The sequence below is a fragment of the Eupeodes corollae genome, chromosome 1 (assembly GCF_945859685.1).
Source record: "Eupeodes corollae chromosome 1, idEupCoro1.1, whole genome shotgun sequence".
Classification (NCBI taxonomy): domain Eukaryota; kingdom Metazoa; phylum Arthropoda; class Insecta; order Diptera; family Syrphidae; genus Eupeodes; species Eupeodes corollae.
Window position 1 is genome coordinate 159310503 of NC_079147.1, and position 27615 is coordinate 159338117.

General features: G+C 36.4%; 1 protein-coding gene across 1 annotated transcript; it reads right to left on the reverse strand.

Annotated features, from left to right (window-relative positions):
* Nucleotides 1-549: 549 nt before the first annotated feature.
* LOC129946315 (ionotropic receptor 21a) lies at nucleotides 550-27125 on the reverse strand. Its single transcript, XM_056056454.1, has 9 exons — nucleotides 27070-27125; nucleotides 26523-27011; nucleotides 10338-10474; nucleotides 10070-10281; nucleotides 9847-10007; nucleotides 9382-9792; nucleotides 9155-9308; nucleotides 884-1097; nucleotides 550-806 (listed from the first exon to the last, which is right to left on the reverse strand). Exons 1-9 carry the CDS (start codon nucleotides 27123-27125, stop codon nucleotides 556-558), a joined length of 2085 nt encoding a protein of 694 aa, XP_055912429.1. The 3' UTR covers nucleotides 550-555.
* Between the last annotated feature and the right edge of the window lie 490 nt (nucleotides 27126-27615).

A 27615-nucleotide genomic window follows, 5' to 3' on the forward strand; every position in this document is an offset into this window, starting at 1 on the left:
ATTTTTATTTTGAACACTCCTTTCTTGGCAACGGTGAAGAGCATTATTTACCTTCTTCCTTGAACATTCTAATTTCCGCGCTACCTGCGAGTTTTTGTGTCCTTCTTTCTTAAAATCAACAACTCGTAGCCTGAAGGCCTCTGTTGAGTGTTTGCCACGTCCCCTACTACTACTTTTCTCTTCACAATTTTTTAACTATTGTTGACTCCTTTAAGTTACAAAAATATCTTCAAAAGGTTCACACAAAACAGTAGTTTTCTAGAATTTGTTTAGTACATAATAATAGCTCCCAAAAATTGAGCCCGTACATAAAGCCCTTGAAAAAAAGCCAGAAACTTTTTTTTCTACGAAAAAAGATTTCATTTTTCTGACAAAATTTCTCATTTTCTGTTAGCCTCCTTTAAAAAATATTAAAGAACATTTTTAAGTGGTTTTCAAAAACTGGTCTTTATGTTAAATGTGTGACCATCTCACCTGATTAAAAGTCTGGATTCGCTCTTGCATAGACTTTAATTTTATGAAGTGGGTAAAAAAAACAATACATTTCATTTTAATTTAATAGTTAAACCTTCTTTGAAAATTATAATATATTTTCGGATTATATTTATCATACAATGGATGTCTTTGAACGATATACTTAAAATGAAATATCTCGCTACCAATTGTCAGAGCACCCAAAATGTATCCAAATCCCAAAGCCGCAAAAGAACTCCAAAACTTTTCCAAGTTCATTAGGGCTTCTTGTGGCGCCATTTCTTCGGAGGATAAATCTCTTGTTGCGTCTTTTAACCATTTTGAAAGAAGCCCTATTTAAGATACGAATACATGTATTTTGGTTAGTAAATGTCTAAGTTATTAAATATATTTTAATCTATCTACTTACCACCTTCTTTCATCCAATTTAGATATTTGTCAACATTAGCTTTGAATGGACAATTTTTCTCCATTCCTATTGAAATTGGCATGACGACAACACATTCTTTCATAATATGTAAAATTTCAGTGTCTTCTCGGCGTAAGCTTCCTAATTGTCGAAGATGTCGCAAGAAAAATTTATTGTCGTAGTAAGCAGATTGACCTTTTGCAATTCGATCGGTCTTAAAATAAAAAAGATTAATAACTGTATGAATTAATTTATACAAGATGAGACAAAAAAGTACATTAATATTGTAAATGTGGAGTAAAAATATTGTTAATGTTTAATTTAACCTAAAACTTAAAATTTTACTCGATTTTTTGTATGTACTTTGACAGATGTCAAAACTGAACTGAATACTGAAATTGAGGCTTATTTAACTATACCATCAAATACTTGATACCGCGGCCATACCCCAAACTTAGAAAACTTCAACATTCTTTCCTAAACCGAAACCTCATAATGATAAGAAATTAATTGGTGGATATCGTCCCATATCCCTTATTTCTTACTCTTCCAAAATAATGGAAGAAATCATCGCAAAACGACTGATATGGTTCGCTGAAACCAATTTGCCTTCAAAACTAACCGGCGATGTGTCGAAGCACATCTTCACATAGATTACTTCTTTTTCAAACATTGGGCTGGTTCAGACAACGTTAGGCACTTCAATTGCAGTCAACTTCATTCTTTTAACGTAAATTTTGACCCAAGGAACTAGTTAGTTTTTTAAGTCTCAAAAATTCCAACTTCAGAACTTTACATCACAAACCTCTACTTCAAGTTCATAATACAAAAACTACCAAAATCATTATTGTCTACAAAGACCTTCTAGGGCAAGCTACAAGTGCATCACGATTTGTATTGTGAATAAATATTACTTATTCCTTTTCAAAATTTACAAGGAAGATTTTTACAGAAAACATTAAATGGCGTTGTGAAAAAATAAATAAATATATAGAATAGAGTAATAAAGTTCAGCTTTCAGTTGAATGAAAAACATGATCAATTGTCATTTTGACATAAGATGACTTGACTTGATAGTTAGGGAGATTTTTCTTGACTAACCTTCCAGTCAACTTTCCAATAAAGTTGCCTTAATTGGCAGGCAATTTTTTGGCAGCTGGCTAATTGGATGCTAGAAACTTGCCTTACTTTCAAGTCCCATTATAAAAAACAAATCATGTTTCCATGCTTTCGCTTGACTTCGAAAAAACTTTTGACAGAATCGGTTTAAACAAATTAAAAATGTGGGGTGTTGGCGAGAAGATGTGTGTCTACGTGAATAGCTAATAAAATTCAACCGTCTTCTCACTCCTTGCAAAATTATATCCCCCAGGGATCCCCATTATGGGTAGTTGAGCAACGTTTCGAACAAATCATCTCGAATTAAGTTTTAAAACTAATCTTTTTGAAAAATGCATCTATCTATAAAGACATTCATCAAGTTATAGACCTCAAGTGTAAGAAACGTAGTCCATAATGTTAAATAAATAAAGATCATAATAAAAAAACCCCTGAAGAAGTCGTGAGTAGCGACGAAACGTTGGGTAAAAGATGAAATAAAGTTTTTTATTTGCATTTAAAATCGATTGACCAAAACAGCCTGCGTTACTAAACATAAATCTACACGTAGTCCATCTGCTTTAAAAACAATTCCCCACAAATCTCAAAAAATGGACATACCAACAAGAACCCCAAAAAATCAACTTTATCATAATATTAAATCTGATTAAGTTTTTATTGAGCCTCGCGCACTAAAATTAAACAATTAGAAGCAATGCAGTATACCAACCACTGTTCTCAAGTATTTCATCAGAACTTAAAACTTAAGGCTTGAAATATATAATCACTGATGGTTCTAAATCAAAATATAATACATCGTTTGCTGTCACATTGGAAGATGGCCAAATCTTTAAATTTAGCATCCTCCAGGTAGTTTGAAATATGCTCTGATAGCAGATCAGTCCCGAAAGCAGTTTAAAATCCAAACAACGTTTAAGATATTATTTCCGCGATCAAGAAAAATATTATAATGAAGCTGAAAAAAAACTGACCCCCATGACCCCCCCTCGGAGATAATTTGTTTGCTTTTTCACTGGATTTCCTTCAATTCAAAACTAATCGTATTGCGTTAATGGATATGACCCGCATTATATTTTGAATTATTTATTTTTTGTATATTAAAGCAACATTTATATTTTACTTCCTTAAACTTTGTTGCTAAAAGTACTGCTTTTGACTGAAGATTGGACCAGGAACATAATATGAATCGGATATTCAGCCTTATTCCAAAAAAAACAGCACAAATTCATCAAGTTTTGACAAATTGACGATCCAGTTTATACAGTTAAGTTGTTTAAGTTAAGATTCCGTCTATAGATGTATTAGTAATTTAACGACATTCACCAAAAAGTGGTTTGCTGTCAAAAACAATTCAAATTTTGATTTTTGCTCAATTTAGAATTTGTAAAAACTTTATTCATGTTTTAAATTATTTTCATGAAAAATATTTCTAAGAAAAAGAGCAAATATCCAGGTTCTTAAGAAGAAACCTTGAATAAGAGACCATGAATTTTATATTAAGTTGCCTTTCAATTCCTTAAATTCGCCTTCAATTTTATTATTACATTTTTTACACACATAAATAGTGATGATTAAAGTGTTTTTTTTTACTGCGACATATAGGAACTATATAGCGAGTTTTGCATAAGTAAACAGTTTCAAACTAGAGTTTTTAATCAAATATGACAATACGACGGTAGAGAACCGAAAAAAGTGGGTACCCCGATTCCTTTCGTCTGTCTTTCCTGGCCCCTACAGTCCAAACAATTGTGTTGATTGAAATTGAGATTTTCAGCCGATTAGTTTAAGGCGTTTTTTTTATTTTATTAATACGAAAGTTAACAGAACATTTGGTTCAAGATGTGATTTTTCTAAAACTTTCTCTAAATTTTGTGCTCTTAATTTGGCTTCATTCTACAAGAAAAACATATTTTTGTATTGCTGGAGAAGGGTACCATTCAAAAAGTTTTCTCAACAACTAATGGAACGATTTCTAAATTCTTCTCGCTTTTGCCAATGATCAAATTGATGATGATTTTTTATGATCAAAATTGTATTTTTTTTTGATTTTTATAAAATACTAATTTTGTTTACAATACTCGATATTTCAGAAAGGGGACAACATTTGTTGACGAAATTTTAATGTAAAATGTTCATATATTTATAAGCTCTTTATTTAGTGCTTATACCAAAAATATTTTTAAGACAAAATTTAAAATAATTTTCGAAAAAAATAGGTTAATCTAGATTTTTGACAAATAAAATGGCATTTAAATTTTTGCGAAAAACTTATTTTGCAGGTACATTTTTCTTCTTACGCGAAATGCACCAAAAACCATCTAAGCTGTTGTATTTTAGCTCCTAAATATGACATATTTAGACAACTGTTCGAATCTTGGAATGCTTTCATGTGAGTCATCCAAATTAAATAGTTAGACGATAATTTGCTGGACAACAGTGTTCTAAATCATTTGATAACTAAAGTTGTCATTTTAGCAATTATTAAATTTTGTTAGCATCCCTTACAAAACATTAAAGAATATTTTTAAACGGCGAGTAAAAACTCATCTAAGTGTGTGACCCCCCCCCCCCCCCTGGTCAAAAGTCTGGATCCGCCCTTGTAAAGGGAAACAAAAAAAAGTTTTAAAAGTATAAAGATCTTCGAATAACTTAGAAGTTCTTGAGTTAAATCCCAACATGGTGTTAGCTTTTGAAATACCATTATCAATTTGGAGTGAAAAATACAAATTCGAATCAAAAATCACACCAAGATCCTTTTAATTTGTTAACCCCATTAAGAACTGAATCTCAGTTTTGTAATCAAAACAAATCGGATCCTTTATTTTTGAAAAAATAATTAAATTAAAATTAAAATTTTAAATTTAAAACATTTATAAAGCACCACTTGGAAATATTATCAATATCCAATTGAATTTTACTAGGATCTGATAAAGAACTTACAGCACTAAAAATCTTGAGATCATCACCATATAAAAGACATCTAGAACTTTTAATACAATACGGCGAATCATTTATAAATAAAATGAAAAGGGGTGGACCCAGGTGACTACCTTGTGGTACACCGGAAAAATGTTGTATTTTATTGGAAAGAATATCACCAATTTTAACATATTGTCTTTGTCCAACCAAATAGCTTCTAATGTATTTTAGAAGAATCGAGTGGGAGCCAAGCAATTCAAGTTTTGTCAAGAGAACATTATGTTGTACCCGATCAAACGCCTTGGAAAAATCGGTGTGCATTACATCCTCTTGAGAACGATTTTCTAAACAACCAAGACAGTAATTTGTAAAAATGGATACATTTGTTCCAGTAGACCTACCACTCATAAAGCTATGCTGATGCAGGGAAATATGGTTTCGACCTAAAATATAAAGTTTAATTTTAACAATTGCCTCAAATAATTTGGGGATTAGCTGAAGCTTAGCAATAGGTCTATAATTTTCCACATATGCTTTAGATCCAGATTTATGCTAAGGAGTTATCAGAGAATGTTTCCATGTATCTAAAAATACTCCTTGTTTCAAGGACAAATTAAAAATAAAGCAAAGTGGGGTTTTAAGGTTATATTAACAAAGTTTCAAAATTAAAGGTGGAATATTGTCCGGTGCAGCAGAGAAATATATCCAGATCGGATGGCAAATAAAACACCGCCGACTTTTTTTAAGTATTCGCAGAGCAGCGATCCTTTCGATAAACATTAAAATCCGATGTAAAATATTCGGTTGAAAGCAAGCTCTCATTTAACCAGTTTCAGTTAGAACAATAATATCATACGAACAGTCGGCACAGAAATATAAAAACAGAAATATAAAAATCAATAGATTTTGTTCTCAGTTGAATTATTGTGATACTACATGAATCTTGAGGCTTTCCTCTAAGCTAAATTAAACCAATTTGAGCCCCTTACAAAACGTGAAAGACTGATAATTTTAATATGATTGAGATCGTTTAGATCGTAATAGAAGAATCTTGCGTTTTTGAGGTAAAGCAGGGCATGTAGGAGAAGGTGTAGACCTGTTTCTGTCGAATTACAGTTGGGGAATGGTATAGTTTGTGCTCTTTGTAATTAATTCTAAATAGGCAGATGTTCCTTTTAATCCACTGCGAAGAAGATTTGAGGCGATAAGCAAAGTTTCCAGCTATTTGTTTGCTAAGTATGTCAAGAGGAGTAGCTAGAGGGTAGATAGGATATCCAGTGCCGCAAAAAGCATAGCTGAACAATTTATTTGTTTATCTAAAATAAGACTGAGATACTTACTCTATTCTGAGAGCTTTAATTGGATTCCCTAAATATAGGGAGGGTTAACAATTGGAATTTTGTATTTCCTCAAAAAACGACATTTGCCAAGATGCACCTTTATAAACATGTTTGTCCATTCGACAATTTTTCTTTACTAATGGGCTAACTTCATGTCACAAGAACCCACTGCAAACCATTATCTTTCCTGCTCCGTGTCTAATGGCCTTAAAAGTTTATTTAGGATCCAATTCTTTCTTTTGAGGACGTCTTACAAAAACTTTACCATATAAACCGACCCAAATAAATTAAAATTTGATTCATTACTGGAAATTTTGTTGCTTCAGAATACCATGACTTTATTTGCGTAAGGCTCAGTAAACGTCAAACGCCTCTTAAAATTGTTTTTGGAAACTATTTTCCTGGCAATGCATCCATGTCCCTGTAGACCATGTTCTAGAAGACGACGCTTTATGGTTTTAGCTGATAACTCTTGATTCAATTGGGGTAAAACAACATCTTTTATTTTTGCTGAAGTCCAAAAAGGACCGGCTTTGTAAAATTCTGTTTCTAATTTTGTGCCAAGCAAAAATGACGACTATACACGAATTTTCTAAAATGACTGTGGTTTACAAACAACTGCTCTACGTGACCCAGCCATCTTAGTCGATTGACTTTTACCCTTCTGGCTTAGTTTACGTCGCTATACAGCCTGTAAAGCTCGTCGTTCCATCTTCTCCTCCACTACCCTTCGAAGCATACGGGACCGTAGATCACACGAAGAACTTTTCTCTCGAACCGACCCAAGGTGCTTTCATCCGCTTTTGTCATAGTCCATGCTTCTGCACCGTATAGCATGACGGGGATGATAAGGTCTTATATAACCACCTTTGAGAGAGGACTTTACCACTCAATTGTTTTCTTAGTCTAATGAAACAGCGGTTAGCAAGAGTTATTCTTCGTTTGAAGAAGCCCTTGTGTTGTTCTCTGCGTTTACAGCGGTACCTAGGTAGACGAAGTCCTTGACTACCTCAATGTTACGTCTGTCGATGGAGACGTTTTGACCAAGACGTCGGTGTTGAATGTCCTTTCTTGATGACAGCGTGTACTTTGTTTTGCCCTCATCAACCGTTAACCCCATTTTTGCTGCCTCTACCTCAATACTCGCGAAAGCCCAATTGACATCACGCTAAGTTCTTCCGATTATGTCAATGTCATCAGCATATGCCAGTAATTGGACAGACTTTTGAATGATAGTGCCTCTAGTGTTGACGCGTAAGCATGGCAGCGCATCACTTTGTCTAAAACCTTTATTGACATCGAAAGGTTCTGTTAAGTTGTTTCCAACCTTTATGGAGCAGCGTGAATTCTCCATGGTCATCCTGCACAAACGGACGAGTTTGGCAGAGATGCCAAAACTAGAAATGGCTCTTTACAGCTCGTCCCTATAGATGCTGGCTTGAAATCGATGAAAAGATGGTGGGTGTCGATTTGGCGTTCTTGAGTTTCTTCCAGGATCTGCCGTAATGTGAATATTTTATCAACTGTGGCCTTTCCTGGTCTAGAACCACACTGATAAGAACCTATCAGGATGTTGACCATGGGCTTTAGACGTTTACATATTACGGCAGAGAAGATTTTATAGGCGATGTTAAGTAGACTGATTTCTCTATAGTTGGTGCAGTTTAGAGGGTCTTCTTTTTTCAGGATCGGGCAAACAATACTGAGGTTCCATTCATCGGGTATGCTTCCTTCGGGCCATTTCATACAGATAAGTTGGTGCATTCTCCTAACCAACTTATCTCCAGCTGCTTTAAACAGCTTGGCATTTATTAGATAAGGCAATCTTTACTTCGTCTAAGTCGGGAGGACGGGATTGTTGGCTTTCGTCGTCTATGTTTAATGGATCAACCTGCCTGACAGTGGAATTCGATTCGTCGTTACCGTTATACAGTTTGCAGAAGTGGTTCCTTCATATCCTCAGCATTGGCTGTGGTTCCACTATGATGTTTCTACTTTCGTCTTTGCAGCCTTTGGTTCTGCGTTTATGTACCTGTGAATTTCGTTTTCACCTGTTCGTAAAACTTTCGAACTTCATTCCTGCTTTTAAACCTGTCAACATCTTCGACCGCACGCATTCTCATGCCCTCTTTTTTCCTTCTGAGAAGTCGGTGTTCATCTCGCCTCTCCTGCTCATAGAGCTCATGAGCAGCTCTCGTCCTTTTATGCAACGCCGCTTTGCGTGCCAGTTGTTTAGCTGCATTTGCCAGCCGACATTCCTCATCTAACCAGGGGTTCCTTGTTAGTGGTTTCCTGAAACCCACCACAACAGAGGCGGGTTCTTTGATTGCACCTTGGCAATGTTGCCACTGGTTTTCGATACATTGTTTTGGCGGCAGAGAAATTCGAGAGAGGTTACTTGTAACTCGGTCGGAAAAGGATTTAGCGATCTCTGGCGATTGTAGCCGTTCGACGTTGTACCTTCTCCCGGCATCTCCCTGTTCTGGAAACCCGAAGTTGCTATCTTGGCTACAACAAGGTAGTGGTCCGAGTCGATGTTAGCTCCTCGAAAAGTTCGGACATCCATGATGCTGGAAGCGTTTCTGGCGTCAATCGCAATATGGTCAATCTGATTGACGGTAGATTGATCTAGAGAACTCCAAGTTCCTTTGTGGATGTTGCGGTGTGAAAAACGCGTACTGTCTTCCATGACGTTTCGCCCCGCAGTAAAATCAGGGAAACACAATATATTCGGAAAATAAATGTCAGCTGTCATAGACTAACGCAACAACCTAAGCACACTGGTGTCTACAAGAAATACGACATTTAAATAAGTGCATCTAGAATTATTGTTTCTAATTATATGACCACCACTATTATGTAAATCCATAATTATTCAACAACTTATACTTACAACTCCATAAATATCATCAACCATTTCCAATTTTTCGCTCATTTCTTGAGCGATTTCGTCAAAAGCTTGCTCGAAAAATTTCTTATTTTCCGTTCCCCATACACTAGCAGTTATTCGACTTTTGGAAAGTTCTTCAATTGTGTCTATGGTTATTCTGGTAAAAAAAAGACAATACATGTTATTTTATTTTCAAAAAGGTTCTTTTTAATATTTGACAGTATGCTTACCTCGGGGCTGGATTAGCTAAAATCGCCGTGAAGCTCGCTCGGTAGAAAACTACAAGCATTATGCAGTACAACCAGTACCAACCTGTGAGTATTCGTAGTGGCCAATTTTTTGGCATTTTTGGCAAGGACACGAACAAGGACATGCTATAAGTCAAAAGTATACAATTAGAGTAATCGTCGAAGAGATCAGTTGACTCCTGGCGTGGAATACGGCGATTCAATGACGAACGAAATTTTACATCTCGAAATAGTTTTGAATCAATGGAAGTTCCACGTTTGCGAAAGATCGAGAAGAAAACTTGGTTTCGGCGAGAAGTCTCAGCAATATTTACTGAATGCGTATAAGAGATCAAATAAAATATTGTTCCAACAACGAGCTGACCTGCTATAACAGCTGCCCAAACGTTACCACTAAAATAAAGAAACGATAAATACCACTCTAACTAAAAATATGAATGCTATTACCTAAAAGGTAGAATAAGTGTCTTCCATGAGTTATCCTGTGAAGATTCTGGGGTAAGAAATGTAAAACACTCGTGACTATGAGGCTCACTCATGTCCATGACATTAGAGTATAGGATATTAAGTTGAAGATCACCGATGGCGAGTTTGGCTTGACGATTGATCTGAGAAAAAAATAAGTGACCATTTTAACCATTTAACTACACCTATGCTCAGGACAACAAACCATTTCTCCAATAAGTCCAGTATAACTCCGATTTGGTAAGATCTTACCCCAATGTTCCGTTTCGGCGTCATTAGTTTCGTAAAAATATGCTTTGAAATTCATAACTTTCTCCAATGATCGAATTATTTCGACCTCAACTCCAGCGAAGTCGCCATTTTTGAGTTTCATCACCATAGGTACATGTTCAAAGGCTACAATTCTTAAAGCGATTCCTGATGATGAATTGTGTTTAACAAAATTGTATTTGTAAATATAAAAAGTAAATTACCTTTAAGATCCTTTGATTTGTCATTAAATATAGGGATTTTCTTGTGAAATTTGTGGTTTTTCCATTTAAGAATTACTTGAGTCGAAAGAATTCCATTTAAAATGTTTGGATAGGGAATTGAGAGAAGATTGAATTCGCTTAATAAGTAAAAAAAAGAAATTATTAAAGGTCAGTGGTTGTGGTTTATAGGTGTTTTTGGGATTATAATATATTTATGGCGTGTATACAGTCGATTCCATCTGAATCGAAATTTCCTCTAACTCGAACAAATTCTTTATATTCTTGGACTATTTTCAATCTCTCTAAGTCGAATTTTCAATTCAATGCTTACTTTCAGATAAATCATCTTGCTAGGAAGATTCGTTTAGTTGAAGAAATTGAGAAATAAGAAGGGAGTTGAAGAAATAAAATTGCTGAAGATTATGGCGATCCCAAGAGTACTCTTTCTTATATATAAACGGTGATTGTTTAAGAGCTTGAAAACTTTAAAAAAAAAAACGCATAAAATTTGCAAAATCTCATCGATTCTTTATTTTAAACGTTAGATTGGTCCATGACATTTACTTTTTGAAGATAATTTCATTTAAATGTTGACCGCGGCTGCGTCTTAGGTGGTCCATTCGGAAAGTCCAATTTTGGTTAACTTTTTCGAGCATTTCGGCCGGAATAGCCCGAATTTCTTCGGAAATGTTGTCTTCCAAAGCTGGAATAGTTGCTGGCTTATTTGTGTAGACTTTAGACTTGACGTAGCCCCACAAAAAATAGTCTAAAGGCGTCAAATCGCATGATCTTGGTGGCCAACTTACCGGTCCATTCCTTGAGATGAATTGTTCTCCGAAGTTTTCCCCCAAAATGGCCATAGAATCGCGAGCTGTGTGGCATGTAGCGCCATCTTGTTGAAACCACATGTCAACCAAGTTCAGTTCTTCCATTTTTGGCAACAAAAAGTTTGTTAGCATTGAACGATAGCGATCGCCATTCACCGTAATGTTGCGTCCAACAGCATCTTTGAAAAAATACGGTCCAATGATTCCACCAGCAGCGTACAAACCACACCAAACAGTGCATTTTTCGGGTTGCATGGGCAGTTCTTGAACGGCTTCTGGTTGCTCTTCACTCCAAATGCGGCAATTTTGCTTATTTACGTAGCCATTCAACCAGAAATGAGCTTCATCGCTGAACAAAATTTGTCGATAAAAAAGCCGATTTTCTGCCAACATTTCTAGGGCCCATTCACTGAAAATTCGACGTTGTGGCAGATCATTCGGCTTCAGTTCTTGCACGAGCTGTATTTTATACGGTTTTACACCAAGATCTTTGCGGAAAATCTTCCATGTGGTCGAATAACACAAACCCAATTGCTGCGAACGGCGACGAATCGACATTTCACGGTCTTCAGCAACACTCTCAGAAACAGACGCAATATTCTCTTCTGTACGCACTGTACGCATTCGTGTGGTTGGTTTAATGTCCAATAAAGTAAACTGAGTGCGAAACTTGGTCACAATCGCATTAATTGTTTGCTCACTTGGTCGATTATGTAGACCATAAATCGGACGTAAAGCGCGAAACACATTTCGACCCGAACACTGATTTTGGTAATAAAATTCAATGATTTGCAAGCGTTGCTCGTTAGTAAGTCTATTCATGATGAAATGTCAAAGCATACTGAGCATCTTTCTTTTTGACACCATGTCTGAAATCCGGCGTGATCTGTCAAATACTAATGCATGAAAATCCTAACCTCAAAAAATCACCCTTTATTTCCAATGTTTTCAGCAAGTTTATGAGCATAATAATTATCTCTGCACTTAGGCATTTCATTTTTCAAATCGCAGCACAATTTGTGATATAAATTCTTAAGTCTTGAATTGTAAAGATGCTTTAAAACAGATATTCGAAGACCGTTTTTCTTTTTTATTTAATTTAATAATGGCAAGGATATCGAAGACTTAAGACGTTTAAATTTGTTAGATTTTCTAGCAGTAGTTACGGTGCAATTTGAAATATGTGCCTGTAACTTATTCAAAAATAGACCAATACTATAGATGGATCACTTGAAGCAAACACTTTATCCCAAAATTCAAATGTTAAGGCCGAACGCAATGCAGGATAATTAATATTTTTAAATTTAGAAAAAAAACAAACTATTTTGCTTTTGTATTTTTTAATCAAGTTCAGTTAATTTCAGCAAATTGGAGGGAAGCACAGTGAAGAAAGAGAAACTTGCATTGTGGGGTCCAGCATGAAAGGTTCAGAAAACCTAAAGCTCTTATTCTTCGGGTAGACCAAAAATCGTTGCTTTTTTATTAAAATAAAATCTAATCTTCGCCAGTTGATAATGCAGCACACCAATGTTCTTGGATTACAGCAGATCTTTTTACTAGTTGGTTTTTAAAGGTCGATGTTAAAATTGGATGACCAAGGCGGAGACCCAAATCGAAAAGATCGATGGAACAGGCTAATTGAAAACTAATAACGATATTGCGGGGGTTAATTGGACGGATTATATTGAAGTCAATGACGGTATTGTAGCTACAGAAATACTGGATAATGAAACATTTTTGGAAGAAATAGCTCATGCTACAACGACTGTGAAGCTGATTTAAGGCTCTAATAGTACAAAACTGTGAAGCTAAAATGTTTGTGATGGATTTAATTGACAGCTAATATCGGTCCCTAAGGCAAGCTGGACGATAGACAGCCCAATGAGAAGGTTCAGACAACATAAGGGACTTCATTAGTGTTAAATGAATAAATTACTTTAAAAAGAATTAATAAGCTTCAAAAATTGGAGTCTGGAACTTATAATTATTCTTGAGTGGTAATTAAATACCACTATACTTACTTAACAGAAGTTATGCATGTGATTTGAGACTTCAATGCAAAACTTGGAAAGAGAATAAACGACAGAAAATGTACGTTTAAATTGTAAAGCGATCCCCTATTGGTTGTGTAGTGAGGTAGGTATCCAAAACGGATAAAGAAAAGTTCATTGGCGTACTCAGCTTTATGCAGGTTCAAAGACGAAAACTTGACAAATGCCATCATCGCCGAGCAAAAAAAAAAACCCTATTAGCCACGAAGATAGAGCTCTAGCAAATTATCAGGATTCATTAAAGAAAAAGAAGTTAGCAGGTGTCGATGGTATATTTAAAATTGTACTACGACATTTACATCAGGAAGCTGTGGACATTTATACCACTCTGTTTAACAACGTTCTGCATAATGCATATTATACGGTCCGTTGAAAAACAGCTGTGGTACATCCTCTCCCGAAAAAGGAAAAAGGCAACTTCAATCCGGCGAATCTCCGGTCGATAAGCGAGTATCTCTGTCCAAGTGGGCTGAGAACAACAAAATAATTCCGGGTAATAAGTTCAGCTTTAAGGCGGGACATGACACTATTCATGCTGCGTCTAAGCTTGTTTCTGATGTCCAGTGAAACAAATGTAAAAGACAATGTACGGATGCTTGTCTGGTTGACTTGGAGAAGACCTTCGCCACCGTATGGTTAGAGGGTCTTTATCTAAAGTTAAACGGACTTGGCAAAAGTAAACCACTGTTGTATATGCTTTATGACACGCTTAATGGTAGGCGGTTTATTGCCAAAATTGGCAATGTAACATCTTAACAAATCTTTGATATTAAAAATGGTCTGCAACATTGAGCCGTTAACTCGCCGATCTTATTCAGTATTAACACCAGTAATCTAATAGCAAGTCTGACTCATCAGGTAATAGCGTACGCTGACGATTTAATTGCGTACAGAACGAGTCCAAAAATTGAGGTTATCAAAACACTTTTGCGGGGTGACTTCGACAAGATTCAGCAATATTGCGATGACTGGTAGTTGAAAATCAACATTCAGAAATGCGAAACTATTCTGTTCAGGACTCCGCTGTATCGAGCCTCAAGGGATACGAGAAAGAACTGGAAAAATCTAGTGATCGTTGGACCAAATCGACAGCCACTGGCGAATAAAAGTGTAGCAAAGTGCCTTGGCATCTGGTTGGATCAGTACTTGTATTTCGACAGACATATGAGTGCTTCTCTGACCAGAGCTAGGGTAGCGCCTTTGCCCTGACAAATGGGTTGTTTTTTAGCATCCGTCTTGACAGCAGGGTGAAGGTAATTTGCTTAATTGCCCTTATCTGGCCGATGATTGCCTATGGGTGCCCGGTATGGTACAACGTTGCCCCATCTCAAATGGAAAAGATTCGGGTGTTTGAGAGATAATGTCACAGAATTACACAGAACACCAGAGTCGGAATACAAACATTACTATTCTAATCAGGTTCTATACAACAGAGCCAACATAAACAGAATAGATATTTTCTTGGTAAAGATTGGTAGGGTTCACATTGCGAGAGCGATGTGGTCGACTAACAGCTTAATTTTTGGGACTTACTACCCCAACAATGAGTACTACGAAAGTGCACGTTTAAGTGGCAACACTCCTCCCGAAGCTTTTCTTTATTTAGACAATCGAGGGCTGATACAGGATAGTGAGGCGGTTCCGCTAATATACCACGTCAGTCGTAAAACTGTAGGTAGGCGACTTCTTTATAGTCGAGACATCCTCGCACTGGACGGAGCCGAACGCCTTCGGTTCAGTAAGACTGTTTCTGATATACTGACCGAAGAGATAGGGTGAGGCAGGAGAATCAGTTTTGGTGGCTTCAAATTGAGAATTTCATTTAAAGTTGTCTAGGCCGTTTGGTCTTGGCCGGCTTACATAGGTTTATGGATTAGGTTGGCACCAAAAAAAATAATTAAAAAAAAAACAGATATTTTTAAGTTTTTGAAATGTACGCTAGTTTTTTAAGAATTTTTGTCTAGCTTTAAGATAGCTTGAAGATTTTGATAAAATAAAAATAAAATAAAAAAGAACAGAAATCACTTGCATATGCAAAAATAATGGACTGCAAATAAACAGAACAAAAATTATGACAAACCAAAATCAGGAAAAAATGAACACGATAAAGACGTCATACACTTAGGACAAATTAAATCTTTTAAGGACTAATACAAAAAAAAAGAAATTAAAAGAGGCATCACAAACAGCTGGACACAATTCTGGAGCTTCAGATAGATTTGAGAACTGCACCAAAGCATAGAAACACGAAAATTTAAAATTGAAATTTGAAAACTGTGTTTAAAACTCTATACTTTTGTCTAATGATGTTCAACAAAGGAGATTTCGTTGCACTCAACAATTACCTTCAGTCCATTGACTGGACGCATGATCTTTCCGGTTTTTCAGTTCAAGGTGCGTTTGAAAAGTTTATAGATATTTTTTCGGTTGGCTTAAGACAATATATTCCAAAAAGGAAATGTTTGAAATCATTTAAAACACCTTGGTCTTATAAACGATCAGTTGATTTAAAGGGCTTCTTCGACTTATTCGGAGCCCAGGCCTGAAAGGAGCGGTTTTATCCGGCTCCCCATCCTTGGAGTTATACTTAGAATCTGGCCCTCCAGATTGGGGGTTGTGCGTCGGGTGAATTCCTGGCCAAGTTAAAGCTTTCATAGTTGAGAAGCACCAACAAGCCTCGGATACGGACGGATTTACTGTTGACAACCAACACAAACGAATAAAGGACAACGAACTTCGGATATGCACGTGGAATGTTAGGTCCCTTATCAGACCACGTGCGGCTGAACAATAAGCGGAGGCCCTAAACTGCTATAAAGCAGACATCACCGCTATCCAGGAAATACGATGGGATGGGCCGGACAAAAAGAGGATGAAAAACTGCGATATTTACTATGGTGACTGCTGCCACGAAAACCAACAGCGCTTATTTGGATGCGGCTTCGGCATTGGAGCCAGACTTAGGCAAGAAGTCTTGAGCTATAGGTGCATCAATGAGCGCCTCATTACAATACGCATCAAGGCTAAAATCGGCAACATAAGCCTGATATCCGCGCACGCCCCCACAGAAGAGAAAGACGACAACACCAAAGATATGTTCTTCAAGCTAATAGACAAAACACATAAGCAATGCCCTAGCTACGATATTAAAATAGTCCTGGGCGATTTTAATGCCAAGGGAAGACATATCTTTGGTGGAATAATCGGGAAGAACAGCCTGCACGACAACACTTCCGACAATGGATTCAGGTTCATAGATTTTGCTGCAGGGCGAAACGTCATAGAAACAAGTACGCGTTTTCCACACCCCAACATCCACAAAGGAACTTGGACTTCTCCAGATCAATCTACCGTCAACCAGATTAACCATATTGCGATCGACGCCAGACACGCTTCCAGCATTATGGATGTACGAACTTTTCGAGGAGCTAACATCGACTGGGACCACTACCTCGTTGTAGCCAAGGTTGCACTTCGGATTTCCAGACCCAAGGCGAAATAGGAAGGTGTTGGGAGAAGGTACAATGTCGAACGGCTACAATCGGCAGAGATCGCCAAATCCTTTTCCGACCGAGTTATAAGTAACCTCTCTCGAAGTTCTCTGCCGCCAACACAATGTATCGAAAACCAGTGGCAACATTGCCAAGATGCAATCAGAGAAGCCGCCTCTGATGTGCTGGGTTTCAAACAGCAACCAACAAGGAACCCCTGGTTTGATGAGGAATGTCGGCAGGCAAATGCAGCCAAACAACAGGCACACAAAGCGGCGCTACATAAAAGGACGAAAGTTGCTCATGAGCTCTATGAACAGAAGAGGCGAGAAGAACGCCGACTTCTCAGAAGGAAAAAGAGAGGCATGAGAAGCGTGCGGTCGAAGATGTTGATAGGTATAAAAGCGGGAATGAGGTTCGAAAGTTTTATGAACAGGTGAAACGAAATTCACAGGTTCATAAACCTAGAACCGAAGGCTGGAAAGACGAAAGTGGAAAGAACTGAATTCCGCTGTCAGGCAGGATGATTCATTTAACATAGACGACGAAAGCCAACAATCCCGTCCTCCCCACTTAGACGAAGTAAAGATTACCATATCTAAGCTGAAGTCTAATAAAGACACTGGAGCGGATGGCTGGAATGCCGAGCTCTTTAAAGCAGCTAGAGATAAGTTAGTTAGGAGAATGCACCAACTTATCTGCAAGATATGGTCGGAAGAAAGCATGCCTGATGAATGGAACCTCAGTATTGTTTGCCCGATCCTGAAAAAAGAAGACCCTCTTAACTGCACCAACTATAGAGGAATCAATCTACTTAACATTGCATATAAGATCTTCTCTACCGTATTATGTGAACGTCTGAAGCCGTTCGTCAACAACCTGATTGGTCCTTATCAGTGTGGTTTCAGGTCAGGAAAGTCCACAGTCGATCAAATATTCACATTACGGGAGATCCTGGAAAAAAACCCAAGAACACCAAATCGACACCCACCATCATCTTTTCATCGATTTCAAGGTCGCATATGACAGCATCTACAGGGACAAGCTGTATAGAGATATGTCTAGTTTTGGCATCCCTGACAAACTCGTCCGTTTGTGCAAGATGACTATGGAGAATTCAAGCTGCTCTATGTCAAAAAAGGTTTTAGACAAAATCATGCGATTTTTTAACATCGTGCTTGAAAGAATAGTGCAGAACTCACACGTCAACACTAGAGGAATTATCTTTCAAAAGTCTGTCCAATTACTGGCATATACTGATGACATTGACATAATCGGAAGAACTTAGAGTGATGTCAATGGGGCTTTTGTGAGTATTGAGGTAGAGGCGGCAAAAATGGGTTTAACTGTTAATAAGGGGAAAACAAAGTACATGCTGTCTAGAAAGGACATACAACATCGACGTCTTGGTCAAAACGTCACAATCGACAGACGTAACTTTGAAGTAGTCAAGGACTTCGTCTACCTAGGCTCCGCTGTAAATGCAGAAAACAACACCAGCGCTGAGATCAAATGCAGAATATAACTCTTGCTAATCGCTGTTTCTTTGGAAAGCAATTGAGTGGTAAAGTCCTCTCTCGAGGGACAAAAGTGTTGCTATATAAGACCCTTACATTCTCCGTCCTGCTATACGGTGCAGAAGCATGGACCATGACAAAAGCGGATAAAAGCATCTTGGGTCGCTTCGAGAGAAAAGTTCTTCGTGTGATCTACGGTCCCGTATGTATCGAAGGGGAGTGGAGGAAAGTCCCGGAAAGTCTTCGAATCCGCACCCACAGGACAGCGCAGTAGAAGAAGACCGCGGATCAGGTGGCGCGCACAAGTGGAAGGTGACCTCACCCAACTTGGAGCGCGAAACTAGAGACATCTAGCTAGGGACCGGGCTAGATGGAGAAGTTTGTTGGGTGAGGCCCTAGTTCACACAGGACTGTAGCGCCACCTTAAGTAAGTAAGTAAGTGATTTAAAAAGTGTTAAGAATAAAGCTTTTAACAAATTTAGAAAATCAAAGAATATGATTATCTAAACAAGTATTTGCACAAGCAATACATATTGAAAATCCAAAGCCTTATTTCTTCGGATTCCAAAGCCTTTTGGACTTTCTAAATGGAAAGAAACGTTTTCTAGCTCTTCAAGAAAATATGGAATTTGATGGTAGTATTTTTATTAGTCGGTTTATGTTTTAAGTTTTATTTTTTTAAGTCGGTTTATGTTCAACATTAAAAATTAATGCTAATTTCTCAAAACATCATCTCTTTGAGTCTGACATTGTTAATGGTATCTCAAAATTAAAATCTAGCTCAAATCCTGATGCAGGTGGAATTCCATCTCTGGTTCTGAAGCAATGTCAATTCACATTAGTGTTCCCACTACTAATAATTTTTAATAAATCTCTCTGTACTGGCGAATTTCTTGATGAGTGGAAGTTCTCATACATGAGTCCTATTTACAAAACTGGTCCAAAAAATCTTGTTACAAATTACCTCGCTATAACTAAGCTCTCTGCAATACATAAATTATTTGAGCTTATAGTAAAAGATCGTTTGTATTTTAGTATTAAAGAGCATATTTGCGTTGAACAACATGGGTTTATGTCAGGCAAGTCTACTTCAACAATTCATTAGAATCTGGTTATCAGTTAGTTACTATCTACACAGACTTTATAAAAGCATTAGATTCTATTTGTCATGAAATTCTTCTAGCTAAACTTCGAGCTTTTGGCATTCACGGATTGCTTCTAAAATGGATTTCCAGCTACCTTTATAGAAGAACACAATGTGTGAAATTGGGGAAATTCTTTTCTAATATCACACAAGCTTCATCAGGAGTTCTTCAAGGTAGCCATCTGGGACCACTTCTTTTCAATATATTTGTTAATAATATCCCCTCTCTTCTTAAAAATGCATCTTGTTGAAAATTTTGCTTTGTATAAAAAAAAGAATTGATCAGCAAAATCTTCAAAACGGTTTAAATGTTTTATCTGATTGGTGTGATAGGAATATCCTTCCATTAAATATCACAAAGTGTAATGTGTTTACGGCACATCGTATTTTAGTTCCCATGATCCACAACTACCATATGTTCAACCAGATTCTTGATCGCAAATCTGAGATTCGTGATCGTGGAGCAATTTTTGATCCAAAGTTGTCTTTTTCATTACATATAGATTATGTAATTGCAAGGGCTAATTCAATGCTTGGTTTCGTCAAGCGAAACTGCAACGAGTTTCCTAACCCTTATGCTCTGAAATCAGTGTACATGTCATTAGTTCGTCCGATCCTTGAGTATTGTTCAATTGTTTGGTGTCCCTCTACTTCCATTGGGATAACTCGTATTGAAAGAGATCAAAATTCTTTCACAAGATTTGTTATTATGCAACTGAAATGGAGAATTGATACTTCTTCATATCCGTCAAGATGTGCTTTGATTGGACTTGATTCTTTAAAAAAAGGCCGAAGAATGAAACGCCGCGAATGTACAGACGGTTTACGAAGGTGCGTACAGACATCTTTTAAAAAATCTTTTATTTCGACTCTAGGGACTTTGAAACTTCGAGAAATTTTTAATTTTGCAAAGGCACATTTCACGGCATTAAATAATTTTAATAATACTGTCAACTGGAAGGATTTATTGGAAGGCAAGTCTCTAGATGATATGTTTACAATTTTAAAACGTATTGTTATTGAATTGTTATTATTCCATGGTTTAACAAAAGGATACAAAATTTAGAGAATGCTAAAAATAAGGCATTTAAGCGTTATAAAGTAACAAATTCTTCGGAAGATCGTGCAGTATTTTTTCAGTAAAGAAAAGAATTTGATTTTCTCAACAAGTTTTTGTATAGACATTATATTATGAAAACCAAATATAAAATATAATTGGAAATCTTTTTGGATATTTCTGAACTGTAAAAGAAATTGTTCATCTTTTCCTCAATGTATGGAATACGATGAAATTACATCCAATGATATTCAGTCCTCGTGTGAACTATTTGCTCGATTCTTTCAAACTACTTATTATTGTGATATTTTAATAAATATTAGCAATTTGTATTCTGATATAACTCCTTTAATCTATTTTAAACTACAGAGTTTTTCAGAACAAGATGTTTTGGATGCTTAAAAGAAATTCATGAGTCAAAAAATCCTGGCTTTGATATGATTCCTCCTATTCTTTTGTCAAAATGTTCGTATTCACTTAGTAGTTTTTTAATCCTTATTTTTAATAAATCTTTACAAACTGGTGTTTTTCTAAATAAATGGAAAATATCTTATATGGATCCCATTTATAAGAGTGGTCTTAAGCACTTAGTGAAGAACTATAGACCAATATCAAAACATTCAGTTATTCACAAACTTTTTGAAAAAATGGTCACCCAAAAACATTATTTTGTTGCCAAGAATTTCTTGTCTCAAAAAACAACATGTTTTTTTAAAGGGCAGATCAACGTGTACTAATTTAAATCTATTTGCAAATTATTGTTATAATCATGTTGAAAAGGGTAGACAAGTTGATGTCCTGTACACTGATTTTGTTAAAGCCTTTGACCGCGTGCATCATGGTCTTTTCCTACAAAAGCTTAAGATGTTAGGATCGAATGCTTCATTTTTACAGGGGAATCATACCTTTCTGATAGAAAACAAGCTGTTAAAATAGATGATTGTGTTTCAAATCTTATAGACGTGGTGTCGGGTCTTCCACAGGACAGTCATTTGGGTCCACTTCTTTTTATAATCTTTATAAATGATTTACCTTCTGTTTTTAATTGCTTATTAATGCATCTGGATTAATAACGTACTGTTACGCCACCCAATTTATTTATTTATTTATAATGCAGCTGGATCTAAACAATTTTCTTAATTGGTTCAACTTCAGTCATCTTCAGTTGAATTATTACTCGAAGTGTACAATTTTTAATGTATCTAAGTCTTCATCTCTTATTGGCTTTGAATATAAATTCTATGATGTTAGTCTTCTGAGGGTTATTGAAGTAAATGATCTTGGGGTGATTTTTGATTCAAAGATTGACTTTAGATCTCATGTTGATTACATGGCATTTAAATCACTTTTAAGTTTCTTAAAGCAGAACTCCAAAGATTTTAAGGATCCCTTTACTTTGAAGATCTTATTTATGTCTACTATTCTACCTGTTTTAGAATATCGTTGTATCGTCGGGTCTCCTTTTTATGAAAATAATATTTTGAGAATAGAAATAGTTCAGAAAAGATTCACTCGTTATGCACTTCGAAAACGTTACCAATTTGCCTAATGTTGGCCTTGAATTATTCGTGGAAGTCCAGAGAAGGTTTGTACTTAGAGAAAAGTAAAAAAAGTCTTGAAAAGGTGTAAAATCAAAATCTTTCTATACTCCCACATACAAACAATTTGTACTAATACTTAAAGAAATCCCGATGTTGATTACCTTGGAAACTAAGAACGAAGCTGTAATAGTAATTGAAGACAATATTTGTCAAACGATTGTAAATAAAGCATTAGCACAATTGGGTATGACCGCACCAAATGGTGAGATACATGATTTTTTTGATCGTGAATTGTATCGTGAGCAGGAGTTTAATTCTAATGATTTGTACAATCGAATATAACCAAATTGAATTTTCAACACGACAATCATGCCTGCTGTTTCCAATAATACAGGTGAATTATATTTCTTGGGTGCACTTGGTGGTACAGGAAAAACTTTCGTTGTATCATTGATTTTAGCGACTATTCTATCGGAATAGAAAATTGAATTGGCACTTGCATCTTCGGGAATTGCAGCTGTATTATTAGAAGCTGGTCGGACAGCATACTCTGCATTAAAATTGCCATTGAATGTACGGCTGATTGAAACTGCAACTTGCAATATTTCGAGAAATTCTGCTATGGCAAATGTTCTGCGATTAACATCAATTATTATATGGGATGAGTGCACAATGGAGAATAAAAAATCAATAGAAGCATTTAATCGATCAATGCTAGATTTACGCGGTAATCAACAGCTGTTTTGGTGGTGCTCTGATATTGCTATCAGGAGACTTTCGTCAAACATTGACTGTCATTCATCGATCACCTACTACTGATGAAATAAACGTATGTTTAAAGCCATCAGTTCTTTGGAGATATGTACGAAAATTGACACTGAACTTAAATATGCGTATTCACCTTCATAATGATGCAACTGCCCATAAGTTTTCAAAAAAATTGTTAGCAATTGGTGATGCAAAATACCAATCGACAGTACCAACGAATTGATAACTTTACCGAACAATTTTTGTACAATTGCGCAATCTATAGAGGAGTTGATTGAATGTGTTTTTCCGTATATTCTTCAGAATAACAGAAATCATGATTGGTTGAAAGAACGCACCATTTTAGCACGGAAAAACATTCATATCTGAAACTGTCAGGTGTAGTCACGACACATAAATCAATTGACAGTGTTATGAATCAAGATGTTGCAATGAATTTTCCAATTGAATTTTTAAATTCATTGGAACCGGCTGGTATACCACCGCATTGCTTGAATCTGAAAATTGGTTCTTCGATTATATTACTGCAAAACATTAATCCACCAAAACTGTGTAATGGCACCAGATTGGCAGTGAAAAAGTTATTTCCAAATTTGATTGAAGCTACAATCTTAACTGGTAAATCAAAAGGAGAAGTGTGTTTGATACCGAGTATCCCTATGATTCCAACTAATCCTGTGCGTTTATCATTTGCGATGTTCATAAATAAGGGCCAAGGGCAAACACTTCAAGTTTGTGGTGTCAATTTGGAGGAATCATGTTTTTCACATGGCCAACTTTATGTTGCCTGTTCTAGACTCGGTACCCCCAACTGTTTATTTATTCATGCTCAAAATGGAAAAGATAAATCTACTGTATAGCCAACCGTTTTAGACTAAACCATATACACAGAAAAAAAAGTTGTCATATTAACAATCGTCGATAGTCAACCTGAAATTTCGCCAAATTGTCGCATTGACTACCAAAATAGTCAATATGACAACCATTTTTTTTTAAATTGACTACTAGATAGTCAATAGAACAATTTTCGATTGTCAATTTTGGGTAATCAATATGACAACAAGAGTAGTCAATAGAACAACTTCGGTAGTCAATATGACAATTTGGTTGTCATATTGACTACCCAAAATTGACAATCGACGATTGTTATATTGACTACCCAGTAGTCAAATTAGATTTCAGTTTTCAACAAAAATTGTCGTATTGACTACCGAAGTTGTCCTATTGACTACCGCAGTTGTCATATTGACTACCGCAGCTGTCGTATTGACTACCGCAGTTGTCATATTGACCACCGCAGTTGTCGTATTGACTACCAAATTAGTCAATATGACAACCGTAGTTTCAATTTCCTTCAACCAAAGTTGTCACATTGACTACTAAAGTTGTCATATTGACTACCAAATTGTAAAAATTGACAACCGAAATTTGTTCTATTGACTATCGCGATTATCGGCTGAAAATTGACTACCAAATAGTCATATTGACTTTTTAGTTTTTACTCTTTGTTGATAAATATAATATAAGCAATATATCATTTGGGTCATTTGGACTTTCAAATAGCTAGCAATTTAATAATAATTTTGTTTTATTACTATGCATTATACGTAGCAAAGCACGTACCGAGCCGCTAGTTCTTTTTATAACTGAATCGAGTTAAAATGAGCTTGATTTGACAAGATTCCGGTTGGGGATCGTAATCGATTCAAAATTTGTGAAGTAAAACCTGTGTGGAAGAGTTGCTTTTACCCACACTTGTAGTCATTTGCTGGAGATCCATGATCCTATGAGAGAGAAAGCAAACAGCGTCCGAGTAATCCAAGTGCTTTAAATAGACCTGGCTTCGGATTTCAAAATCATCTGACAATTTACCATCGTCCAGAACGTGATACTTGGATACATCATATGCTGCTTTAATAATAGAAATTCGTTTTTCTGGGATGCCTCTCCTCCGCAAAAGCTAACCAAATATACTCCCTGTTAACGTTATCAAAGGACTTCTCGAAGTCGATAAACAGCAGGCGTAGTGGTGATCGATATTCAACGCACTGTTCAATAATGATCCGCAGGGTGTTGATATGATCAATACCGGAGGATAAAACGCGGTATCCTGCTTGTTCGGCATCGAGTGTGGCCTCAAGGTGTTCTCTGATGCGTTCCAGTATGACAACGGCATGTAGGTAGAACGCAAATTCCTTTCCAGTTTTCAAATTTTGTAAGATCTCCTTTTTTTGGGAGCTGGACGATAATATCTTTCTTTCACTCATCGGGGAAGCTTGCGGTGGTCCAGGCTTCTTTTATGAGCATATGAAGCAGTTCGCTTGATGACGTTGGCGCTGCTTGTAAAAGCAGTGCGGGAATTCTATCAAGTCCAACCGCTTTGTTGTTCTTAAGTGCTTTAATTGCGGTAACTATCTCATATTCACTGGGAGGTGCGGTGCGGATTCGGGGATTAGTTTTTTCAGGCGCTTCAAAAGGTATCCGCTGCACGTTGTTTGCAAAAACTCGGTTTTGAAACCGAGAAAAAGTGTTTTTTCCACCTTCTGACTTGCTCATCCACCGAACTTATCACAGAACGATCTACTTCTTTCACCAGGTGTTTCTTTGAGCTGTGTGTACCGGTCAGCTCTTTGGCTATTCTGTAAACGGTCCTGCTTCTTGCGCCAGTATGTTGATGTAGTTACCTCCTTCTGCTTCATGCGATACGAGGACTCCAGCTCGTTTCTTTCTTTCTCTTGTGTAGCAATTTTTCAAGCACTTAATTGTTTGCGTTCGTTTATTCTTGCCCAAGATTTTCCTGACCGGCTATTCTGTCAGCACCTGAAATAAAAACATTTTTCACAGCATTCCAATTTTCCTCATTTCGTGTTACAGGTGGTCCCTAAATTGTTGACGGATCGAGGAATCCTTTAGTCTGGCGATGTTGATTTTGGGGGCTCGTGTTGTTCCGTTCTATCTTCGAACTGTAGATGTACGTAATCTTAGAGTAGCTATCATTAAGTAGTTATCACGGGCAAATCACCTCCTCTTCTGTTTTGTACTTCCAAGAGACTGCTTCTAAAGCGTCAACTAATTGCGAAGTGGGTAATTTGGTTGGGAGACGCTTGTCTGGCCTTCAACAACCAGGTTATTTTATGAGAGAGTTTGTGTTCAAACATAATAACCCCAATCACAAGGCTATTGGCGTTGCAGAAGCCAATGAACCTCTCACCATTATCATTGCAATTGCCGACTCCGTGAACATCCATCACATGCCTTAGCCCTTTGACCGAACAGTGACTATCTTTACCAAATAATTGAAAATTGGGGGAGACTTATGCGAGCAGCTAATACAAATAATTTCTATTCAATTGTTCTTGGGTTGTACTTAAAACTAAATATTCTTAATTACCTTTTAAGATTGTATATAGCAAACGTTAATCATCGTTATGTCTAAGTCTAGGGTATTCATTTTATTAATCTTTTCATTGTTATTTTGATAGTTCAACAATTTCTAACAAATTCCAACAATTCTTAATAATGCTATTTGAACAATTTTTTGACAGAACAACTAAAATAACAAAAATTGTTCGAAAAAGAACAGATCGCCGCTATTTCAAGAATAATGACTTTTCACACTTATTCTACCAAGTAATAAAATATTGACCCGGCAGGTAAAATTACTACCAAAAAAGAAATAGGGTAGTTCAGTTCCAACATATTCAAAATCCAGAATCTATTTAACATGTAACAAGTCAAATTAATTTTTACACCGCGCTTACACTTATTCTGTAACTATTTCAAACTTACCCTTTCTCGTCGATATCATCACTTTTTGTAACTCTTTGCCATCTTATAAAAACAACTTGTAAAATATTCCTCCATATTACAATCATATCTTCAGCTAAGACTCGATGATCATAAAGCATGACAAACTTTGCTCGCGTATCCAATATCCGATTTTCATCAACAAACATCAGAAATCTTCTAACTTGATTTCCATTCGACAACATTATAATGTGCAAATCACAATTTTGCGCACGAATTTCTTTCAGCACTCTGACAGTTTGGTAATTAGGTGCCATTAAATCCTCCGTATCGGAAATCTTTAAAAAGAAATTTGAATTCAATTTTCGTCGATATTTTTCAAAAACTGTCTGCCCAAAAATCTTATAATACGTATCATCGGTTATGATAGCAAAGCAACGAAAAACATTTGTTTTATGCATAATTTCAGAAACGAGTAGACTAAGTTCTTCAAAGTATTCTTGCAGGTGATCGTTTTGTACATTTACGGTCCTGTGTAATTATCAAATCAAGTTGAAAATTCAATGAGATATTTTTTTTTAAATTTTACCAAAGACCACTTGAGGGGGAAACGCAATACACAAGGAGTAGACAACACCATAGCATCTTGGTTTTCCAAAGTTTCGACTATACTTTACCGAACTCAAAACAACAATGGTAAAAAGAACTAAGGAGCGATGGCCTGTTATGTTCTTTGCATGCAAGGAAACATTGATGTCTTTAATATGCAAATTCAATTAACCTCTAATATAAAGTCAACGCCTTTATAGATAATTGAAAGTGAAAGTTATACGATAACCGGTTTTGTCCTACCAATAAGTTATTACCCTGGGGTAAGGACCTTTCGATAAACTGGAAGTTAATTGTGTCAGTGTTATAATGTGTTAAGATTTTATTTATTTGTTAATCGTTTGTGCCCGTGGGGTGTGGCAAGTCACGTTTAGAGCTCTGGGTTTGGTCCCAGCAAGGGCAACCTCCTAAGAGTTTACAATATACAAATGTATCCTGGCGTATCTCATTCATTAGAAAAAGTTCTTTTCAAAACACCCTGATATTTCTCAACATTCAACACATATCATCTGTTATAAAAACTCAG

Excerpts from the sequence above, each read along its gene's own strand:
- LOC129946315 (XM_056056454.1), bottom strand. The coding sequence starts at position 27,125 with ATGCTATGGTGTTGTCTACTCCTTGTGTATTGCGTTTCCCCCTCAAGT. Across the intron at positions 10,475-26,522 it reads GATGATATCGACGAGAAAGG|CGAATTCAATCTTCTCTCAA; the intron begins GTAAGTTTGAAA and ends TTACTTATTAAG. Across the intron at positions 10,282-10,337 it reads CAAATCAAAGGATCTTAAAG|GAATCGCTTTAAGAATTGTA; the intron begins GTAATTTACTTT and ends ATTCATCATCAG.